The sequence below is a fragment of the Benincasa hispida genome, chromosome 1 (assembly GCF_027475165.1).
Source record: "Benincasa hispida cultivar pf3 chromosome 1, pf3_genome.v1.1, whole genome shotgun sequence".
Lineage (NCBI taxonomy): Eukaryota > Viridiplantae > Streptophyta > Magnoliopsida > Cucurbitales > Cucurbitaceae > Benincasa > Benincasa hispida.
This window is the reverse complement of record NC_143478.1, coordinates 98,003,824-98,026,087: the sequence shown is the minus strand read 5'-3', so window position 1 is coordinate 98,026,087 and position 22,264 is coordinate 98,003,824. Positions and strand designations below refer to the sequence as shown.

The 22,264-nt window shown below is 32.5% G+C and overlaps 1 protein-coding gene across 1 annotated transcript; it reads right to left on the bottom strand.

Moving 5' to 3' along the window:
- Positions 1 to 1,198: 1,198 nt before the first annotated feature.
- TRA2 (Aldolase-type TIM barrel family protein) lies at positions 1,199 to 4,256 on the bottom strand. Its single transcript, XM_039021072.2, has 7 exons — positions 3,918 to 4,256; positions 2,964 to 3,135; positions 2,784 to 2,833; positions 2,399 to 2,699; positions 2,052 to 2,240; positions 1,773 to 1,955; positions 1,199 to 1,641 (listed from the first exon to the last, which is right to left on the bottom strand). The coding sequence occupies exons 1-7, from the start codon at positions 4,100 to 4,102 to the stop codon at positions 1,396 to 1,398; spliced, it is 1,326 nt and encodes a 441-aa protein (XP_038877000.1). The 5' UTR covers positions 4,103 to 4,256; the 3' UTR covers positions 1,199 to 1,395.
- Positions 4,257 to 22,264: the final 18,008 nt, after the last annotated feature.

Sequence of the window (22,264 nt, the reverse complement as noted above, 5' to 3'; positions counted from 1 at the left end):
AATTGAAAAAAAAACCTAAAACGTAATTAAATCTTCATTCTTCCCTTCTCTCTCACTATTTAAATCATGATTCACACTTTCATCCTCAACTTCATTCTCCAATCTTCATCTTCTACTTCTTTTCTACCATATATTCTAGTCGCTCAACAATCACTCTACGTTACTGGATTTTTTTTCAAATTTTTACTCTCTTCTTGAATCTACTTTGATCTAACTTAAAATAAGTATTATAATAATTGTATCACCGTATCGCATCATATATCCGTATATGTGTCTGAGGTAAATAACGTAAGGTAAAGTAAGTCACCAGTTCAAAAGATAGATACAACTCTACATAATTTAGGCTAAATATAAACACCTTTAAAGATATTGTTATAAATAGTCATTAAATAACCATTTATATTTACTTTCTTTTATCTTACATAAAAATATTTAATTAATAAATACAAAAAATTATAATTAAACATAAAAAATTTAGGAAAATTTTAGAAAAATATCAAACTATTTATAGAAATAATAAAAAAAAAATATTGATAGACCTATTAATCAATGATCTCGAATAGACTTTTATGACTTTGATGTTTTCCTATTTTATATAAATAATTTTCCTTATTTTTTTCTATTTTTGAAAATCTCCTCAAAGTTAAATTATAAGTTACATCTCTATAATTTAGAGAAAGAATTTAATCCATATAATCTAAAAATTAGAATTTAATCTCTAATAGGCTATATGTGAGGTTTTATTAAACCATAATGATTACATTGGATCACATACTATGAGAACCAAAATTGTAAGTTAACCAATACATAATCAATAAATATCAAAATCCATAAAATCAAAGTTATTTATTGTGTAAAAATCCAAAAAAATAAAAAGGCAATTATGCAAAATACTCTTTTAAACTTTGGAAACTACTTTTAAGAAAATTTTCCTTTTAAGCAAATATGAGTAGGTTTTTTTAAAAGGAAAATTTCCTAGACTTAAAAAAGTTTTCTTCTAAGAAAACCTATTCATATTTTCTCTATTTTCTAAAAAAATTGTTTGAGATTCAAATCACTCAAATTTTAAATTGAGAAATTAAAATTAAATAAATAGATAAAACATTATTTTGTTCCCAACTATGAATACATATTTCCAAAACGTTCCATAGAAATGAAAAAATAAAAAATGGCGATACCAAACATTTTTCTAAAAAACTGAAAAGAAAAAACAACAATTTTACTAAAGGACCCCTCAAATTTTCAATCCCTAAAAACATGCACCGACCAACATATATTACATCCAAGATAAGGTCTTTTAAGACATTGAATAAAACATTTTACAGCAGCAAATAAGAACCCGCCACATTTTTATTAACTTTCTCCTCATCACACTTTGATTTTCAACTCAGAAGTTTAATGGCTGACCAATTTAAGCGAGTTGACCTTGTCTTGGAGAGTATCAAGCAGGCTGTCAAAGCTCTTCTTGAAAGAATCCACTCCTTCAACTTCAAGCTGATTCCCAACTTCATTCCAGTCGATTCCCAGCTTCTCAAGTGCATTGTATATTCCTTCGGCCTCAGATACGTTTGAATCGATAGTCCTCGAAACGGTTCCATGATCAACAAATGCGTCAAGAGCTTGGTCAGGCATGGTCGAAACCTGAGAGGGAAGCATTACAATTCAGATAAGAAAACAGAATGTGTGTTTAATTGATTCGATGGTGTGATTGTTGTCAAGGGGAGGATAGCGTAGTTGTTGTCGAGGGGAGGTGTGTAATGTTAGTCACTTACAGTGTCAGGTCCAATGAGTGGGGCAACGTATAAGGTGTCGGGGTATGCTGGGTTCTTAACACTTGTAGATGCCCAGAGCAATCTTTGCTTCTTTGCACCCTTCTTCACCAGAGCCTCCCATCTTGGGCCTGAGAATTTCTTCTGATAGAGCTGATAAGCAAGGGCGGCTTGAGCGACTGCAGCCTAAAATATTCATCATTCCATATATCAGTCAGTGAACCTTGCAGTAAGTTAGCATAATTGAAAGATTAAATTCAGGAAACAATGATATGCATTCACCTTTCCTCGCAGATCAAGGGCCTCTGGTGTTCCAATTTTCTCAAGCAATTTGTCGATAAGGGTGTCAACCCGACTTACAAAGAAGGAAGCAACACTTGTGACTCTAGAAAGGTCGCTGAGACCTGAAGCTTCAAGTCCATCCAAATAAGCATCAATGACTGCCTCATATCGAGCAATGGAGAATATGAGCTGCACAAAGAATCATGAACCGAATGTTACACTCCCCAGAGGTTGCAACAAGATTAAAATTCTAATTCTGGTGCCAATGGTTAATGCAGTTGTGATAAACACATCGAAGTATACACCAGTCGTTCATAAAAGAAACCATGTATAGAGAAAAAACTTACAGTCACATTGACACTTATGCCATTTGCAATAGTATCCCTAATTGATGGGATGCAAGCAGCAGTAGCGGGGATCTTGATGTACACATTCGGGCGGCTAACGACTTTGTGGAGCCACTTTGCAGCCTCAACAGTTCCTTCAGTATCATCAGCAAGCTTTGGAGACACTTCGACTGAAACATAGCCATCACCAGCATCTGTTTGGTCATAGATAGGCTCAAAAAGTTTGCATGCATCTTGAATATCCTTTACCACAAGCTCCCAATATGCACTTTCGATATCTTTTCCTGATTGAACAAGTTCTCTGAAAATTCGATGAATACAATCACCATTAATAAAATGTAGAAAAGATCATAGTGTACTAAAAGTAAGAAAAAATTTTAAATACCTGAATTGGTCGTTGTAAGCATCTGAAGAAGAAATTGCTTTCTGGAAAATCTGTTAAAGGATAAAAGGTAAGAGTTGAGATTTTTTGCCAATTAAACCACAAGAATTCCGCATTGCTGATCCCAAAATTACATAATCATATTCTTTCTTTTCATGAAAAGAGTAAGATCTGAATACTTACTGCTGGGTTGCTAGTTACACCTCTGACACCCTTAGAAATAAGAGGAAGCAGGTCGGTGACAGGGCGGCAGAGATTATCATACCATGGCGACTGTCCTTCCTTTTCATAGAGATCATGAAGCACCGTTCTCTTCACTGGGACTCCATTTCCATCACCTTGGGAACACCTAACACTGTGATAACAACATGAAATTCATAATCTCACATTAGTTACCAAAACAACATACATAAACATATGTTAAACATAGATAACCCTCCAAATTTTGGAGTGTTATTATTCAATACATCTCGAGCATTCAGACAGACACCACTTGGGAGCACGGATTATTCAAATGGCTAAGAACAATCCCATAGCAATTTATACATCATATTAGCAAATGAAATAATCATTATAAATTAGAAATTCTGTAGGTGTCTTTCCAACTCCAAATTAAAAAACCCAATCCCTGTTGTCAGAAACTTGTGAGTACTTGAATGAGTTCAGTCTAAGATGAAATATATCACTGCCTATATTTCTCAGATCATTATCATTTGCAAGAACTGAGCATAGAATCACAGTAAGAAATTAACTAGAAATCCAAGAGGTAAAACTTATAGAAGGATTAAACAATCCTATTCTATGTTAGATTCATCTACTTGAAAAGAAAACCAACAAATCAAGACGATGATACACTAAGATCTAAGAATCGGCAAGAAAATACAGATCCTTCTAATGCAGTTCTACCACACCACTCTTTCAAACAATCATCCATGACCCATAAAAGAGAGAGCATAAAATTGAAACAAGATGATCAAAAACCCATCGCCACATACAAAATCAAACACAGAGAATAGAAACCGACAAAACATAAACATCAAACAAATCTTCCCAGAAAAACAGAAAGAAACCCAAAATGAAAAATTGTCAAACCACCGATCAAAATCGCACAAACCCAACAAAAGAAAAGAAACGTACACCAAGGAGCCTTTCAAATCGGAGCCTCTCTGAACGGACAATCTAGAGGCGGAGACCTTGGTGAAGAAGTCAGAAGAGGGGCGGAAGGCGATGAAGGACTTGGAGGAGAGGGAAGATCGAGATTTAACAGAAGAGGATAGAGAAGGAGCAGAGATGGAAGTGGAAAGCTTGGAAATGGAAGCCATGCGAGGAAGCGATCAAAGGAAGAGCCGCCGAACCGAGGGAGAAGATGGTTGGTGAAATGGAGAGATGCTTTTGGTGGGTTTGTTGAAGGAAGACTCGTTATAAACGATGAAAAGGGTAAAGGGTTTTAAGCTTCCAAAATATTAGATATTATACCAACCACCGTCTTTATAGATTCGAATTTCTAACCTCTTTTTTGAACCTTCTATTATAATAAAAGAGAAATACATTTATATTCATCTTGACAAGTAATATATCTCAAAATTTTTTTTTATGAATGATTCAAATTTCATGTTCAAAATATCGTTTAACCTATTTTAAAAATAATAAAAAATTATTTTTTGTTGATATCACAAATTACTTATCAATGTTATTTTTTTAATTAGTGAACGCAAACACAATACACAAGAGAATAGTGGAGGAAGAGTTTTAGCGTGTGAGAATACTGTCGTATTAGATTAATTGAACGTGAGTATGAATATGAAGATCGAGGAGGAACGTGATTGCAAGGAAGTGATACAATTAAAGATTATGTATTCTTATTTTTAAAATCTAGATCAAATGACATTTTGACGTTAAAATTTGAATCATCTAAAAAAAATCACTTAATTAATTATTATTTTAAGAGATGGGAAATTAAAGAAGGGATAAAGAATAAAAAAAGGGGATAAAATATCTGTTTCACACTTGAATTGAATTGCAAGTGTGGTTTGAGTTTGACCCAAAACAGCTGCTCTTGTGAGATTTCTTTTGTGGCGGCCGGTAGGTGCCAACCAACTTCCTCCATAACATTTATATTATAATTTTTAAATATATACACACACGTATATATTCTTCTCAATATCTATATATAATTATTATAAAGAAAAAAAATATCAAATTTGATCCTTAAACTTATCCAATTTTATTGATAACATTGAAAGTTTAGATCTAAATTTGATACAAATGATGATTTAAAATTGTTTTTTTTCCTAATTATAAACATAGATCTATGGTTGGTTTAGACTAAGCTAAGGTCGGAGATTTAGATTTCATACTTTTATCTTAGACTTCATGGATGTTTAATGATGACCTTTTTATTTTTATTTTTTTCCAATTATTATTTGAATTCGAGAAACAATATCGTTACTCTTTTCCCTCGGTTTTTGTTTCTTCATTTTGGAGATGAAAAATAAAATTGTATTTTATAATTATTTAGCTAAATTGTAAAGTATTCATAAACTTTGTACTTTATTTCAAAAATACATTTGAACCTTCAAAATTTTCATTAATATACATAAATTAAAAAATTAAAAGTTAACAAATAACTTAATCGTTAGTATATGGATAAAATGTGAAACTCATAATACCTCATTTTAAAAATGCAATTGAATTTTCAAAAGTTGCATTAATTCCTTTAACTTTTGTTTAAAAAAGTTCAAAAAATGTCTGTTTGAGCCCCTTAAATTAGAGTGGGTGGAGTGGGCTATAATAACTTCATGTTTGGGGCTCCAACTATTATACCCTGATTAACAATAATATTTACTATTTCATAATCCACTATTTCTACAATATTCACTATTTGCAACCTCTCAGTTTCGTCTATCTCGTCTCTTAGCTTATCCCTTCCGTCTCTCTTTCTTCTCTGTTGAATGTAGTGCTCAAACTTGGATCGTTATGAAGTACAAACATAGATGGTTACGCGATACATATACGATCAGATACGGCGATTTGTCAATTTCTAAAAAACTGAGATACGGATATGTCTAAGGATACGCCATTTTTTTATATAATTTTTTAATATATATATTTCTAAAAAAAATGAGGATACTGATATATTGAAGATACATTTTTTTTCTTAAAAAAATCTATGATATAAATAAATTTAACATACAAGTTAATAACAATAGTATAAAATAGAATACAAACACTGAAATACAATACAAAAAAAAGCAACATCTAAGATGTTGAAGTACAATAGTTAATAAAATGCAATAGAAAAGTGACTCATATTACAAAGAAGAAGATTAGAGGGAGAAGTATGAAAATAAACGAATAACTTCTTCATTGAATTGTTAAAGATATCTAAATGGTTTATATTTTAGTGAACTTTGTGAGTACTCAAATGTGAAGATGAAGATCAGATGATTGTAGAGTTTGGTCTTTTATTTATTTTTTTTCTTTTAGTTTTGGACTCGAGTAGAGCTTTTTAAATAGGTTGCTTAGTTTTAGATTGGGAAAGATTAGATGAGTCGCTTGTCTTTGATATGTTAAATTGCATGTCAAATACGTATTTGGGAAGTATATGAAAGTATCGGTATCTGATACGTGTCTGATACGGATTCTTTGCCTCACATGAAGTATCTGTGCTTCTTAGTTGGCTCATCTCTTCCATTTCCGTCGATTCCACTTCTCATATCTCCTTTTTCTCTCTATTTACCCTGTCGATTCCACTCCTCATATGTGGTTTTCGTCTCTTTCATCTCCATTGATGTCACTCCTCAGATCTAGTTTTCTGCCTCTTCATCGCCGTCGAAACAAACCTGGATCCTTAAAGCCCCTAAGTGTTGGCTTTATAACCCTTAATCCCAAATTAATTCATTTTAATTAATTAATTGATATTTTGTTGATAACAAACCTGATTTTATTTACTAATAATTTTATTATTTTGAATAATTCATAGCGTAGAGCTTAGAACAATGATTTCCAATGCCTTTTGAATCACCCAAATTGGAGTTCGGATGAAAAAGATATAGCAGAAAGAAGCATAACGGAAAAACTATCCGACACGGTGACGTGGCGAATTAATTATAAAATTAGACCAATTAGAGAGTGCCGCTTGGAATTATAGAGTGGGTGACATATGAGGCTTTAAGTTTGCAATTAGTGGATTTTTATTTTTATTGAAAGCAAAAGATCATTAAAAGAAATTAATTTTGTAAACAAAAATGATTTTATTAAATTAAAAAAAAATAATATTATTTTATGTTTGTGTCGACTAGTTTTTGACAAATGATAGCCTTTGTTTTTTTATGGTTTTTAAAAAAATGATTTTAAAAGATATATATTATTATATTATATTTTGTTTGTGTTTAATGACTAGTTGAGTTTAGATCTCAACCCTTCAATTTAACCTTTTGAACAATCTAATGGCTCAAATTAAAATCTAATTTTTACTCCACTTTCCTCTCTTTTTATACTTCATCTTTCCCAAAATTATTTCAACTTCCACATTTTACAATCCTCAAAATTAGCAAAAAAATCCGTGATTGTTATTCTCTCTACAAACTTTCAAATTTTTTTTCCATCTTATTATTGAGAGAAATTTCTACTGTATTGTAAAGATTAAAATGTGTGAACTCAAACGTGTAAACTCGCTCTTTTTAGAGAGTTTTATTGTGTGATTTAAAACTTTTTAGAAAAAACATTGTAACGATTGGATCCTAACCCATGGGAAGGATCGAGTTTGCTCTTGAACTCGTAAAAGGATTAAGGTAACGGTTCGACTCTCATCCGTGGAAAGAGTGAAAGAAGATTTTTTAATCGAAATCCCAGGAGGCACTTGGAAAATTGGAGGTAGGTCAAGTTTAATCGAACCACTATAAAAATTACGATGTCTTCTCCTCTAACTCTTTACTAATTATTTTGCATTTAATTTTAATTGCATGATTTTATTAGTTGAGATTGATTGAGTATATTGTTATATACTTTTTTTTTTATCAATCTTGTTATTTAGTATAAATTAGAGTTTTTATTAATTTAATTTTAAAATATCTAATTAGATCAAATTGAGCATACTTTAAGAAAAAGTTTAATTAAACACTATTTATCCTCCTCTAGGGTTGCCATACCGGTTCAACACTAACTTTATTTCGTCTAACCCTATCTATAGATCTACATTTAAGGTAGTATTCCTCTTGCATGTTTTTTTCTAGATCTGATTGGGTTTCGTCTAACTTCCTCCCTCTTGTTGTCATTCCAAATATGTCCGTTCCTTCTTCCCCTTGTCGCTCCAAACAAAGGATTCTCTTTGTCGCTTTGTTTGATTTCCTCATTCCATCGTTTCATCGTGATGTTTAATTTGCTTGGTTGAGAGACGATTCTGCTTGATAGAGGTGGAGGTTCTTGTTTGAAGAGTGGTAGGGGTTAAAGGATCCATTGTGTAGCTTGGTAGGGGGAGGAGGTCTAAGGTAATTTTCTTTTCCTTTCCCAGCCGATGATGGGTTCTTTTCTTTCTTCAATTTTAGTCCCAAAGTTTCAATTGCTTGATTTAATTCTAATGTTTTTTATTATAAATTTTGGTCTCTGTTTGTCCATTGTTAGTCTCCAATCCATTCTTTATCCATTTTGGTCTTTGTTTGTCCATTACTTGTCCATTTTGTAAATTTTGGTATCTGTTAGTCCATGTACCAAGTACCTCCCAAAATGAAATATATCTTAATGTAATGTTTTTTTTTTGTCCATGTTAACCAAGGTACCTCCCAAAATGACAAAAATGATTAGCTTTTAACATAAATTAAAATCTAATTAATTTTGTATAAATTAGTCGAACATATAGTTTTAATTATATTTCAAATATGATTATTTCATATACATAATACAAACTAAATTAATCAGCACCCCAAATACAAACTATTATAAACCTAATAGTCTGCACCCCAAACACAGACTATAATAACACACAGTTTATTATAACCCACAAATTATATTGACCTACTCTGTGCCCCAAATGCATTCTAAGGATATAAGTAAAATATTTGAGGGTTTAATATTACTTTTAAATAAAGTTCAAAGTTCATTGGTATAATTGCGAGTGTCGAGCTAGCTTATAAGCACCTCAACCAATCTCAAGGCAATCTCAAGGAACAGCCTGCTTGTTCCTATAATATTTTAGTAGTCGAGAAAACTCGTAACATATTAAATCAGAAGCAATTGATCACCGTGGTTTGGACCCTATTTCATCAAATTAGTATTGTGATTATTACACTCTTCAATTTTTGTCTATTTTCCTACTAATTTTAACAAAAAAATGTAAATCAATTCTACATAGTTTAACGACAATTATCATATATTCTTTCTTTCGAAGTTGAATGTTCAAATTCTCGTACGTCCCTCATCATACAAATACTTATTATAATCTAAAAAATAAATACAAAACATTTTAAAAAATATTTGACTGAAAATTAAATAAGGGCTTAAAAGTTTAATTAATTTCAGCCCAATTGGATTATGATATTCAAATATGAGCAGGCATTTTCTAGTGGGCACGAAAGACAATGTCTTTTCCCTCACCCACCACCTCATCACATTTCTTTTTCACCAAGCGAAACTTGGATCATGTGAAAAAAGATTACAACACAACACCTCCCCCCCCAAAAAAAAAAAAAACACACACACACACAAATACACATTTGGTCCTTTAGCATGATTTAATTGATAACGATCTAATACTAAACTTTAGTATGCAATAATATAAGAGCTATTTTCAAATAAAAGAAAATGAATCAAATTATTTATAAATATAGTAAAATATCACTATCTATCCATGATAGACATTTATTAGTGTCTTATAGATGTCTATTGTGGTCTATCACTCATTGATAGACATCTGTCACAATTTATTGCGGTTTATTATGAATAGACAATGACATTTTACTATATTTAAAAATATTTTTAGCAGTTTTACAATCTAAAACAATTATCCATAATATAATGTAGTTGTCAACATGAGTCATGTTTAACTTAGTGATAGTCTCATCAAATTTTAACAAAATATTTTATGGTAATGACTAAATTATTTTAAATTTTAAAATATAAAAACTAAATTATAACAAAAAAAAAAAAAAAAAAAATTCTAGGGATCAAATTCTTTCCAAATGATAATACATAGACTAAATTGATAAATATATATATAGAGAGAGAGAATCGTTATTAATAAAGTTACTAAAATAGTTGCTTTCACAAAAATTTAGGGACGAAAGTATTCATTTCGGAAAAAGACAATAAATAAAAGCAAATTTCAAATATGGCAATCTGATTGCTGGCAACAACGACTGTGTTTATTTTCCCTCCTTTTGGTGATAGCGACGAAAAGTGCCAATCCATTCCTAAAACATCGAATTAGACTTGGTATATTATTTGCATGGGATAAATTATTTCAATATTATAATTAATATAAGTTGCCTGAGACTCGAATCCAAAACTAGTCAGATGGAATAATTAAAATAATAAAGAAAAACTCTTTCTTAACCATGCTTCCTTTCTTTATTTAGTAAGATTAAAACCAAAAAAAAAAAAAATACACATTTGAACACTAACCAATAGTCCTCATCTTCAATTATCTCATCAAAATTAAGGAAAGGAAACTAGTAGAATATTAAATCTTAGATAACCATCATGGATTGAACTCATAACTAGAGATGTCTAATTTTTCCACGAGGACAGATCCCGTGGGGCCTGCTCTGAACTAGGTGGGGATTTCCCGATTAGGCAGGAAATGAGGGAGGGAGTGGGCGAAAAAAATTCCCCGTGAGCTAAACGGGGATGGGGAATGCATTCCCCCCTTCCCCATCCTGGCCCCGATTAGCTTTTACATATTTATTTAGTATAGTTATCTAATGTTATGTTATTATTATTATATAAATATTACATTTAAATTTCAAATTGATTATTTATTGGAAAATATAATGAATATGTTTAAATTTAGATTATATATGTGAATAATTTGATTTATATTTATTTCTTTATACTAAAAAAATAAATTAGTTTTTTAGGCCAAAATTTGAGTAGTTTATCAAATTCAAATTGTCATATAAAACTAACCATAATAAACAATTTAGTAATAAAGTTAATTATTTAATTAAAATTTGCTCATATTAGTTATTTAAATTAATTGACTTTTTACAAAAAAAAAAAAAAATAATGGAGAAAAATTTCCTACGGGAACCTGATCCGTCCCCACCTGATCCCTTTAGGAAATTTCAGGAGGATGGAGAATGAAATGGGGAGCAGGGACGAGGATGGGGAATGGCATCCCGACCCCATCCCACCCCATGGACATCTCTACTCATGACATCTTAGCCCTTAATCAAAGGGATGTTCCCTTATTTTCCATTAGACCAACCCAATGGTTAAGTGTCAACTATTATTACGTAAAGATTTAATCTAATTTATAAATAAATTTGATCATCAACTTATCAATCTATAATTTAAAGTTAACTAAATTGTTACAAATTTTAAAATATATAAACTAAATTGTTACGGTTTAAATACCAAAAGTAATTTTTTAAACCTTTAAGTAAACCACCATCAACTTTTACCCTCTTTTTTAGAGAAGAAATAAGAATATCATAAAGGTGATGTGGTGGGTCATTATTTAAATTTGAAGCAAAGTAGTGAATATACGACCCCAGCCCTTGTTGTATGTGAAGGGATATCTCTCACTCTCACTCTCCAAACCAAAAGTTATATGGAGCCAATCAAATAGCCATCAATCAACGCCCAAAACCACGTGTCTTCTGCTCCCCTTAATATAAACTTTATTATTAGTTAAGCCTCAATTACAACATTATCTAAACCTTCTTATTTTTTATATAAATAATCTAATGAGCTATTATTTAGACAAAATTCTAACTAAATTTACTTTTTCACTCATCTTTACCATTTAGTTTTTCTTTTTAATAAAAAAATATAATAATAATAATACCAAAAGACGAAAAGTTTCTCGTAATTATGAACTTACCAAAATGGTATTCTTTTCAAAACTTACATAAGTAAGGAAAATTTCTCCAAAAATTTGAAATTATTCCTCTCATGAACGAAAGCAAGAATCAACAAAAAGTTTCAAAGGAAAAAACAATAAAAATTTCATATATACAACACAACATGTTCAATATATATTTAATTTTTCTAAAAACAAATCAAGGTATATTTGATTAGTTTATGAAGAAGATAATTTGCATCATATATTGGTATATATTATATTTGTAAACACACCAAGAAAATAAACTATGGTATTTATGCATGTATATTTACATATTCCAGTATATTTGTTCACATTTGGGATCCCAAAGGATAGATGATCAATTTTCAGCTATTATTATAGAAGAAAATAAATAAAATCTCCTACGATGGAGGAAACATTAATTTGAAATAATCTACAGTAAATGAATATCAAGAAAAATTAATAAACAACAAAAACAAAATCAAAATTTGAAATTAAAATAATGCTAATAAGGAAAGAATTAAATATTTCAAAATTTTTTAAATAATGGTAAAAAGGTTAAATTGGTACAAAATCAAAGTCAAAAGCTCTTGAGAAAATAATTCAAAATCTAGGACGTTTATGAAATATATGATGTACAAAGGATTTTTTATGTAAATTTTTTAAAATTATTAGTTAAATTACTTACACGTGTGTTAGGTTTGGTTTGTTGGCAATATTTGTTTAAGTTATGATGTGGTGCTACTACTGTAGATGTTAGATAAAATGTCTTAACGCTTATGGTTTCTGATAGACTGTTATTTTCTCAAGATGTTGTTCTTGCAAATCATTTTATTTCCTTATCAAGAAGGTTTGACATTCCTTCTCCAAATGTATTTTCACCTTTTCTATGGAGGTCAAAATTGTGCTAGGGTTTCCATATCTGTTTCGTTGCATATTTAAGGACTATAGATTGCCAGGGTTGGCGATTTAGTGAAAGTGATACATGTTTGTCAGTCGCCGTGTATAAATCTCGAAGAGATAGTTTCTTTTGTGTCTTTCAAGGAGAGACTGTGAGTCTTTGCCTAAATGTTCTCATATAGAGAATATAGTACAAGCACATAGTGACGCTGAAAGTGATTACCAAACCTAGGGGAACCTAGGTTCATTTAGTGAAGTGATCTTCACTTGAAAGCAAGAAAGATAAACAATTCATTGAGACATCTCTCACTTTAGAGGAGGTTAAGTGTTTGTCCACTACTGTACCTAGGAGAAGCCTAAGTATTATAGAGAGGGAGTCTCATGCTTAAAGGGAGCCTAAGTGTTAGTTCGAGAGTAAAGCTAAACGTATGTCACTATTATTATCACAATCAATATATAAGTATAACGTTGTAATTGCTTTACATTACACTAGTAAAATTATCTTTCTTGGGCACACTGCCTCCTAGATATAGGCGGTAATCAACGAACTAGGTTAATAATTCATGTGTTCAATCTCTCTGCGTTATTCTCTTTTTATTGTGATGTGTTAATAAGTGTTGCAACATGTTATTTAACATCTTCATTTGGCATAACATTATCTTTGTGTCTTTTTTCAATTGGTATCAGAGCAGTCACCAAGTTCTCGGATGTTTCGATCTCTTATTTAAATGGAAGATATTAAAAAATGTGAGTCTACTACTCAACCACCGATGCTAGATGGAACCAACTATGCCTATTGGAAAGTCAGGTTGACAACTTTTCTGAAGTCCATTGATCATAAAACATGGAAGTCAATCATGACAGGTTGGTCGCCTCCACAAATCAATGATGTGAATGGTGAGAAGGTTGATACACCTGAAGTTGAATGGTCTAAGAAACGCTAGGAAACTCTCGAGCATTAAATGCTATCTTCAATGGAGTTGATAAAAAAATTTACCTAATCAACATGTGTATTTCTGCTAAGGAAGCTTGGGACATCTTGGTTGTAGCCCATGAGGGAACCTCCAGAGTAAAAATGTCAAGACTATAGTTTTTAGCTACCAAAATTAAAAAATGTTAATATGCTTAAAGAAGAGTCAATTGCTAAATTCAACGTTCATCTTCTTGACTTTGCCAATGAATCTTTTGCATTGGGAGAAAATATTTTTAAGGAGATGCTTCTCATAAAAGTTCTCAGATCTCTACCCAAAAGGTTTGATATGAAGGTTACAACCATAGAAGAGGCTCATAACATCTCTACGATGAAGGTTGATGATTTGTTTAGATCTTTTTATACCTTTGAGATGACTCTTGAAAGGAAGCCTGAGAAGAAAAACAAAGGAATAGCTTTTAAAATCTCTGTTGATGATTAGACTAATAGTAAATGTGAGGTCCTTAAAGAGTGTCTGGCATAATCCATCTCTTTATTATCAAAATAGTTCTCCAAAGTTTTAAAGTGGTTTGAACAAAAATTTGGGAATTGTGTTCCTTGAAATGTCAAAACAAAATGTATTGGTGGTTCAAAATTATATAGAGGGAAAAATAAAAAGGGGAGACTACTAAATTAAATGATGGGAGTCGAGGAAAAAAAATTCTTCTGTTGTAGGGAATGTAAAGGTTATGGTCACTTTCAAGGAGAGTGTTCAACCTATCTCAAATGACAAAACAAAAGCTATATTCTGACTTTGTTTGATGAAGAATCTGTTTCTGAAAGTAACTCTGAAGAAGATGTTCAAGCTCTTGTCAGTTGTATCATCTGACAGTTCGAATGACAAAATCATTCTGAAAGACCATGATGCTTGTTGATAACTTGTAGAAATACAAGTTATTGTAGCCTTTTATTTAGAATAATCAAGAAAATTCAATAGGAAATATATTAACTTCATAAGAAAAACATGTAAAAAGATGAGCTTTTTGTTCAACACTTACAAAACTTGTTAATCCTGAAATATTATAAGTCTAACATCTTTAAATGCAAGATTTAATGCAAAAAGAAGCAAAAATTGACAAAGGAAACTAATGTTGCAACCATTTGATGCATAAGAGGATTAGATCAACCTAATCTTGCACGCAAAGAAGTACCGAAATATGAAAAATCCATGGACGGTGGCTTCTCTAATCAAAGTGCAAGTTGGGAATTGATTTGAGACAGTCGCGGTAGAACCAACGAATTTGTGACAAGAGGAATTTGGCATAGTAGGCATGCAACTAAATGCAAATGTGCTAGATCATCATTGGAAAAAAGCTGAAGAACCTTTCACTTGACACCTATAAATAGCCCAAAACTCTTATATTGAAGGAGTTAAACTCTCAGTCAAGAGATTGGTCGAAGTTCTGCCAATTCCCTCCACCATAGTTTTTTAACCCTCGATCTTCTCTTTGAGAAATTCGGAGCAAAATCTCAATCTTCTTCTCTGATTAGAGGCAGAGTCCATCAACCTCTGTCACCAACACAATGAAGACCATCCATCAAAGCCAAAGGGAGAAATAGATTGTGACCGACAATTTGACATTTCTATCTTTGCACATTTATTATTTTGCTTACTTTGAGTTTATATTGAGATATTGAGATTGAGAATCTTTTTATTTAACCATGATTTCCATTATCTCTTATCCATCCATGTATTCACTTCTCTTCATCATCAGCTGCTAAATTCTTAATGGATTGGGAAGAATAAACTAATATTCTCATAAGTTTAATATAAGTTGAACATCTTATTTGATATGTGCTTAATCTATTGCTTGAATCTATCTGTTCAATTGGTTTAAGTAGGAATAGTTAACTACTCGAATTGAAATCATTAAACAAGGAAAGAAGTGGCTTTAGAGATAAAGTTAACCTTTTGTCCATTTTTAACTTGAGCATGCGTCTTAGAGATAAGATCATGTGGCCTAAAACACCAAGATGTGAGTAATTCATTTTAATAAGTTAAAGACATAAACAAATATTTATGCAACACTTAGGTGAATGTTAGTGAACCTTCTCAACCCTATTTTATTAATTTATTTTCTATTACTCCATGCAAGTTGTTTCATTTGTGTTGCATAGCTTCCATCAATGCATTCCATTCCCAATCACTCAATGCATTACCACTTACATTTTCTCCACATCACACTTATCTTTCATCTTTAACACAACACCTTTTCACCATCTCTTTTATTGTTTTTGAATAGTTTTTGTACAAACAATCTTCAATGCATTGATTGAGCATTAGATTGGAGAAATAAAATTTATCTTATGGTGATAAAGATCACCATATTCTGCATAAATAAATGAAATTTTAATGTCTCCCACTACTTTAACTGAGATGAACTCCTCGTTGCCATCTAGTAGAACAATTCCACTAAATTAAGTATTTGCCAATATTTACAATCTAATTGTTGTGAAGAAAAATTCTGATAGTAAATCATTATTCAACAATCAATGTGCCAATCTGTATTCTCCACCAATAATTCAGTAAATTAGATTTACTTATTCTTATTTTTCTTCTTTTTTGAGGTCAAAATTCCTCATCAATTGACATCCTAAACTAATGAGGGAACATTTTTCTTATTAGCTTTAGTCATAATAGTTTTCTTGACCCTTATAATACTTAACTTTGTAGGTCATTTAGCTTCCCATTATTGGAGTTGATGCCCTAAAGTCTCGTGTCCTATAGTTTGTAAACAGTTTGTATGAATGCTTGTGATGTATAATATATGATATTTACTTCACTTCTTGACTTTGCTCATTTGGATGTTTATTTACTTCACCACAAACCAATAAACTAAAATCCCTGGTTGTCTTTATGTAACTTAAGCATGTATGTGGTGACATACAAGTGGATCATGTCTTAAGTGATAACCAAAATGGTCTGTAGTATATAGATATAGGAGGGAAACCTTATCCTGGTAATGCTACAGATGCTACCTGCTTTATGGAATAGTTACAAATGTTGGACTTGTCACAGATGGTCTAATCCTGATCATTCGTGTAAGGGACATGCGAGCGGGGGTGTCCTATACAAAAAGTTTGTATAAGACCTATCCATGAAATGTTAACGTCTTGTTATATAACGTCGTTCATGAAAGAGACTTCACTTCACTAGGATGACCATAGGTAACATGACATTAATCCTGAGTGAGTTGGAAACTCTTGCCATTGAGGGCGGTCCTTTGATTTTCATGAATGCGAGTGGCCATGTCGCCGACTCAAACCTACCACTTTGGGGATTCATCTGATTTGGGAGCTAGGAACTCAGCTACACAAGATGGAATTCACTCATTCCCTGAAGCAGAGGTAAGTAGATAGATAGCTCCCTTAAGGGTTGATCCCAAGGCTTGAACGATGTGGTGCCATACACTTTCTCATGACCCGAGAGGTGTTCACACATAGTTGGACTATGTTGTATTATTCATTAGAGAAATGAGTGGTACTTAACTAGTGAGATGTAGCTACAAGGGTAAAACGGTAAATTGGCCCAACTATATTTACGAGCATCTGTGAAGGGTTATCGTACTCATGGTTAGTTATATCTGATGGACATAGAAATATATCTGTGGTAAGAAGAGTTTAGTTATCGGTCTTTAGTGGAATGCCTGACAGTTAACGGATGGTGGATCTCGTGGCTAAAGAGTTTAGGCAGCTATTTACATACTGTTGTAGCTTTGAGCCATAGGTTTATAAGGTCTCCTTGGTAGCTTGGATACAAGTTGAGAATTAGTTCTTGGGTCAGTTTGAAATGTTCAACTTGATAAGAGGGAGTTAAGTTATATATGATATAATTGAACTGGTTAATTATATATGATATGATTGACTAAATGTATGAGATACATTAATTTGGAGGAATTTAGATAGAAATATGATTTATATCAAGTAGAGGAGAAAACACTATGGTTGATATATGATATCAAACTATAGGTTATGAATATAATATGATTTTATTTATTATTTTATTAATTGGACGGTTATGAGATAATTGCTTGATGTTTTCTCCGAATTCAGCGTTAATGGGAAGTTCGATTCAGTTTTCATAACTGAAGAATAAAATGAAAATGGTTTTCATTTTGTAAAAGATACGCATAATTGCACACGGTGTGTTTGCATTCGATCGCATAGTATTTGAGAGCCTATATGATAGCGCTTACCATTCACTAAACGATCGCACACCCACACGCCCTTTCTCTAAACGATCGCTTACCATTTCCTAGACGATCACTGAGCGCTTGGGCTAACCTAAAAGATCGTATAGATGATTGCCCAGTTTTATTACTCAATCGTGTACCTCGCACTAAATGATCAAGCACCCGACTATACGATAGTCTGTCCTTTCTCCCACTTGCTTGATCTTTGTACTCTGTTGCCTTTCCTCCTCACCTCTACCAAATCCGAACAAAGCTCACCCTTTGGATTCTCACTCCGAATGGTGGTGTCGTCTCCGTATCCTGGTGTTCGTGCGAAGCTGTTCGTGGTAGACAAAAAAAGAGTTGCTGAACGATTTTCTAACGTTCTAGTGAGAGGAGTTTATTTGCGGAAGTCTTCAACTGGTATGTTCTCTTGGTCTCTTGTTTATTCATCCTTTAAGCATGCCAGTAATTTAGCATTGTTAATACATATCTGTATGTTTAAATGTATATATGGAAATTCTGTCACAATGAATTGGAAATATCCACTTCCGCTCATAAGTACTCTTGTACAAGAGTTCCTTCAATTGGTATCAGAGCCAAGTTTCTGATATTCCAAATTCTTGATGCAAAGAATTGCATTTACATTTTCGGTGGGTGAAGCATGTCTATTCTCTGTTTTAACTGTTAATTCGTTTGTGGATGTGTGGATTAATGGATTTCTCTAGGATGAAACCTCAGTTTGTTATATTCTTTTACATTTATAGTTAATTATAAAGGCCCCTGCATTTTTTGGTATAATTAATTGCCATCAAGTCTGTAATTTCAAAGTTGTTTGAGTTTTTAGTCGTTTGTGAAGAAGCTCGGAGCAATGTTGATGTTCTTCGAGGAAGAAGACGATTAAGCGTTGGTCGGGTCATGTAGACGGTCGCTAACTATTGGATGCTTAGGTTTCGTTTAACGTGCGCGCACTAGACGATCGAATAGCTTAGCAAGCCTCATTGCTTAGTTACTGACTATACGATCGCATAGTAAATGTATGGCAAATCGTTTACATTTCGCGTGTTAAGTGATCGTCTAGACGATCAGGCTTCGTAAACTCGTTGTCGTCTAAGCGATCGTTTAGCTTTCGTGCTATCGTCTAGTGTGCGCTGCATGATCGTTTACCTATAGGCATTTACTAAACGATAGGAGCTTCGTCTAATGGTTCAAGACCCGGTTTGTCTGTGAACCAGTTTGCTCGGTGGAAAAATGCAATAGATAGAATTTTCATTCCAGATTTGAGTTGGTTCATCCCGGTCCATTAATTTGTATTTTTAATACATGAGATGTATGTTTAATTTATATGTCATATGGTATGCACATATAGAAAAATCCCACCTTAGGTTATGCATTGGTCATGCATCATCTCTTTATTATAAGTGTTATGATTTAGAGAAGCATGATTTAAATTACGTAAGAGCATGCTCATGCATCATATAATATAAGAGTTATATTTATACATGCATAAAAGCATTAACATGCATCATCTTTATAATATAATTTTTATAGTATAAGGGTGTATGAAAAGTGTGTTTGCTCGGTTATTAATTGTATATAAAATTTATTTATAGTAATGACCGGACATTGCATGTGAAAGAAAAAACAGCATGTGCAGCGGAAATAAGAATCAATTTTACTCTAATTACCCAAATTAAACATGCAACCCAAGAGAATTAATTAAGGTTATTTTGAAATAATACCTTTGAAGCTCCCGAAACTCGTCTATCTCCACTCAAATAAGAACCGGATAACCACTAGAGCTGACCTACTATCCTCTAGACTCAGAACCGGGTTGTGGGACCCGATGGATGAAGAACCTGAGAGAGAGAAAAAGAGATGGAAATAATATAGTGAAATTGGGTTGGGTTTGGATTTTTCTCAGCCCAATTTTAGAAACTAATTTTGCAAATTTTCAAAAGTCTTTAATCCAAAAACACAAGCTCATATTTATAAAAAGGGCCATGCAAAATTGCATGAAATAATTTCATAAAATCCCAACACCTAGAATCCACTATCTTAGTGGGCTTAATATCTCCACTATAAGCCAACACCTAGCCCACTATTTTGTTAGTGGAATTATCCAACAAAAGTTTGAATTTTCCCACTAACTTTAGTCAAAGGGCAAAATAGTCATTTGGTCAAAGTCAAACTTTGACCAAAAAGTCAACATTTTGACTTTTTATGATTTTTTTTGTGCTGACTAATTTTGACCTCCCAAGCATGAATCCGTATTCATTTTCTCGAAATTCAAATCACATTTGAATATAAGGTCGGTCAAAGTTTGACTTTTCAAAGTCAAAAGTCAACTCTTTGACTTTTTACATCTTTGACCATTTCTATTATTTCCTATCTTCCGAATATGAACGTATTCATATTCTTGATATTTAAATCATATTTAAATATTAAATTTTATCTCTAAACTAAAAAATCGATCACTATATCACATATACTTGTCGGTTTCTCTCTCTTCACCTAATTCAAACAATTCGAACTATTCTATCATACTATTCTAAGTTTATTCCATATGAGCTAGTAGGGGAACGAAATGGACCTATAGAGCATGGGCTCCAACGATCTGAGATTAGCTGGCTAAACTCTTTAGACGGAGCTAATCAACATTCGTTAACTAACGGATCATTCCACTATAGTCCCGTAGTTGCACTCTTCTCACTATAGATATATTTGTGTCCATTTGATATAACCATGTATAGTAAGCTAATCCTTCACAAGTTGTTCGTAATCTCGGCTGGGTCATAAAAACCGTTTTACCCCCGAGACTACATCTTATTCCTTAAGTTTCACTGATCCTCTAATGAACAATTGGTTTAAGGTCCAACCTATAAACTGAACCCCTCTCGAGCCAATGAGAGGATGGGGCCCCTTGTTCAAGACTTTGATTCAGTATTAAAAGGAACAGCCTATCTACTATCCCTATAACGGGTAGGAGTGAATTCCATCTTGCACCCTATGTTCCCAGCTATTCACCTGATCTTACCCCTAAAATGGGAGGCTTATTGGGTCAGTGATAATGAGATGCCCTCACCTATGCATATCTAAGGATAATTCCGAGTGAATAGGAGTTCATAGTTAGCTCAGGATTAAAATTAAGTTACCTAGGTCATCAAGTAACGAAATAGTCAGTTTTATACATTAAATGACATTTAGAACGTAAAAGTGACTATTTCATGATTCAGTCTTATGTAAACTCTTTACATAGGATGCCCCCGTTTTCATGTCTCCACATGAACAGTTTAGGATCATATCACTTGTACTAACTATAAAATGGGCCGCATCCATAGTGTCTTCAGAATAAGGCGCCCAACCTTATTCATATACTATAGACCATTTTGGCTATATATATTTGAACTTGATCCACATTTATGTCACTACATAAAGTTCAAACTTAAACTTAATAGCCTCGGAACCTTAGTTTATTGGATTCATGAATATAGAATTTAAATTTACTAAAGATTTTCAATAACCGCTTTATTGAACAAGAATATGATATTACAAACTACAAGTTTTAGGACATAAAATTCAACAGCATGAAGCATGACACATAGGTTACTTTATAAGCGTTATAAATACCTTGTTGTGTGGCAATATGTTTTAGTTGTTTCTTTTTAAAGGTTAAAGAGAAATTAGAACTAAAAGCTATAAGAAAGACATGCATCCTCACTTAGGTTTAATTCATGATTTTAAAATGTTTAAAACTTTGATAACATAAACCTAAGATCACGGTTCTAATATGATTAGCAAACCTTAGGCTTTAATCTTGTAATCAGTTTAATAGGATTAAATTGACTAATAAAAAGTTAAAGTGTAGCAAATCTATCTATAAGGAATCTTTTGTCTAAGGCAGGTTCCATCTAGGCTGGGGTATTTAAGTTGATGGAAACGTAACACCCCTACCTGGGAACCTACCTGGAAAGATGAATTAGATAGATTTGATGCATGCATGCAAGTTAAGAACAGTCCATTAAAGTATTTAAATGTAACAACTTGAACTTGTTTTATTTCATAGACAAAAGTTGTTTATGAGTAGGTTTAAAAGATAACTACTAAAATTAGTAGCCAGATTGTCTAGGTTAATGAACCCTTAGGTAAAACATTCAGTAAGAGATACTTATGGCATATGATGCTTCACTTAAACCTTTCACGTTTCTTCTTTATAGTCCACACCGTGAGATCTACCCTCGGCCTCGTGGTACCTTGGGAATGTCCCCCTAAAGAATGGTGGTTAGGTAGGTCAATATCAAGGTGGATGGAGATTTTTTTTTATAGTAAGTGGGAGTGGGAAGTGCGACAGCATATCCCACGGTCTCCCTCATTGGATCGAATAAAGTTTCTGCGCACCACCTCAAGGCACCCTGGGAGT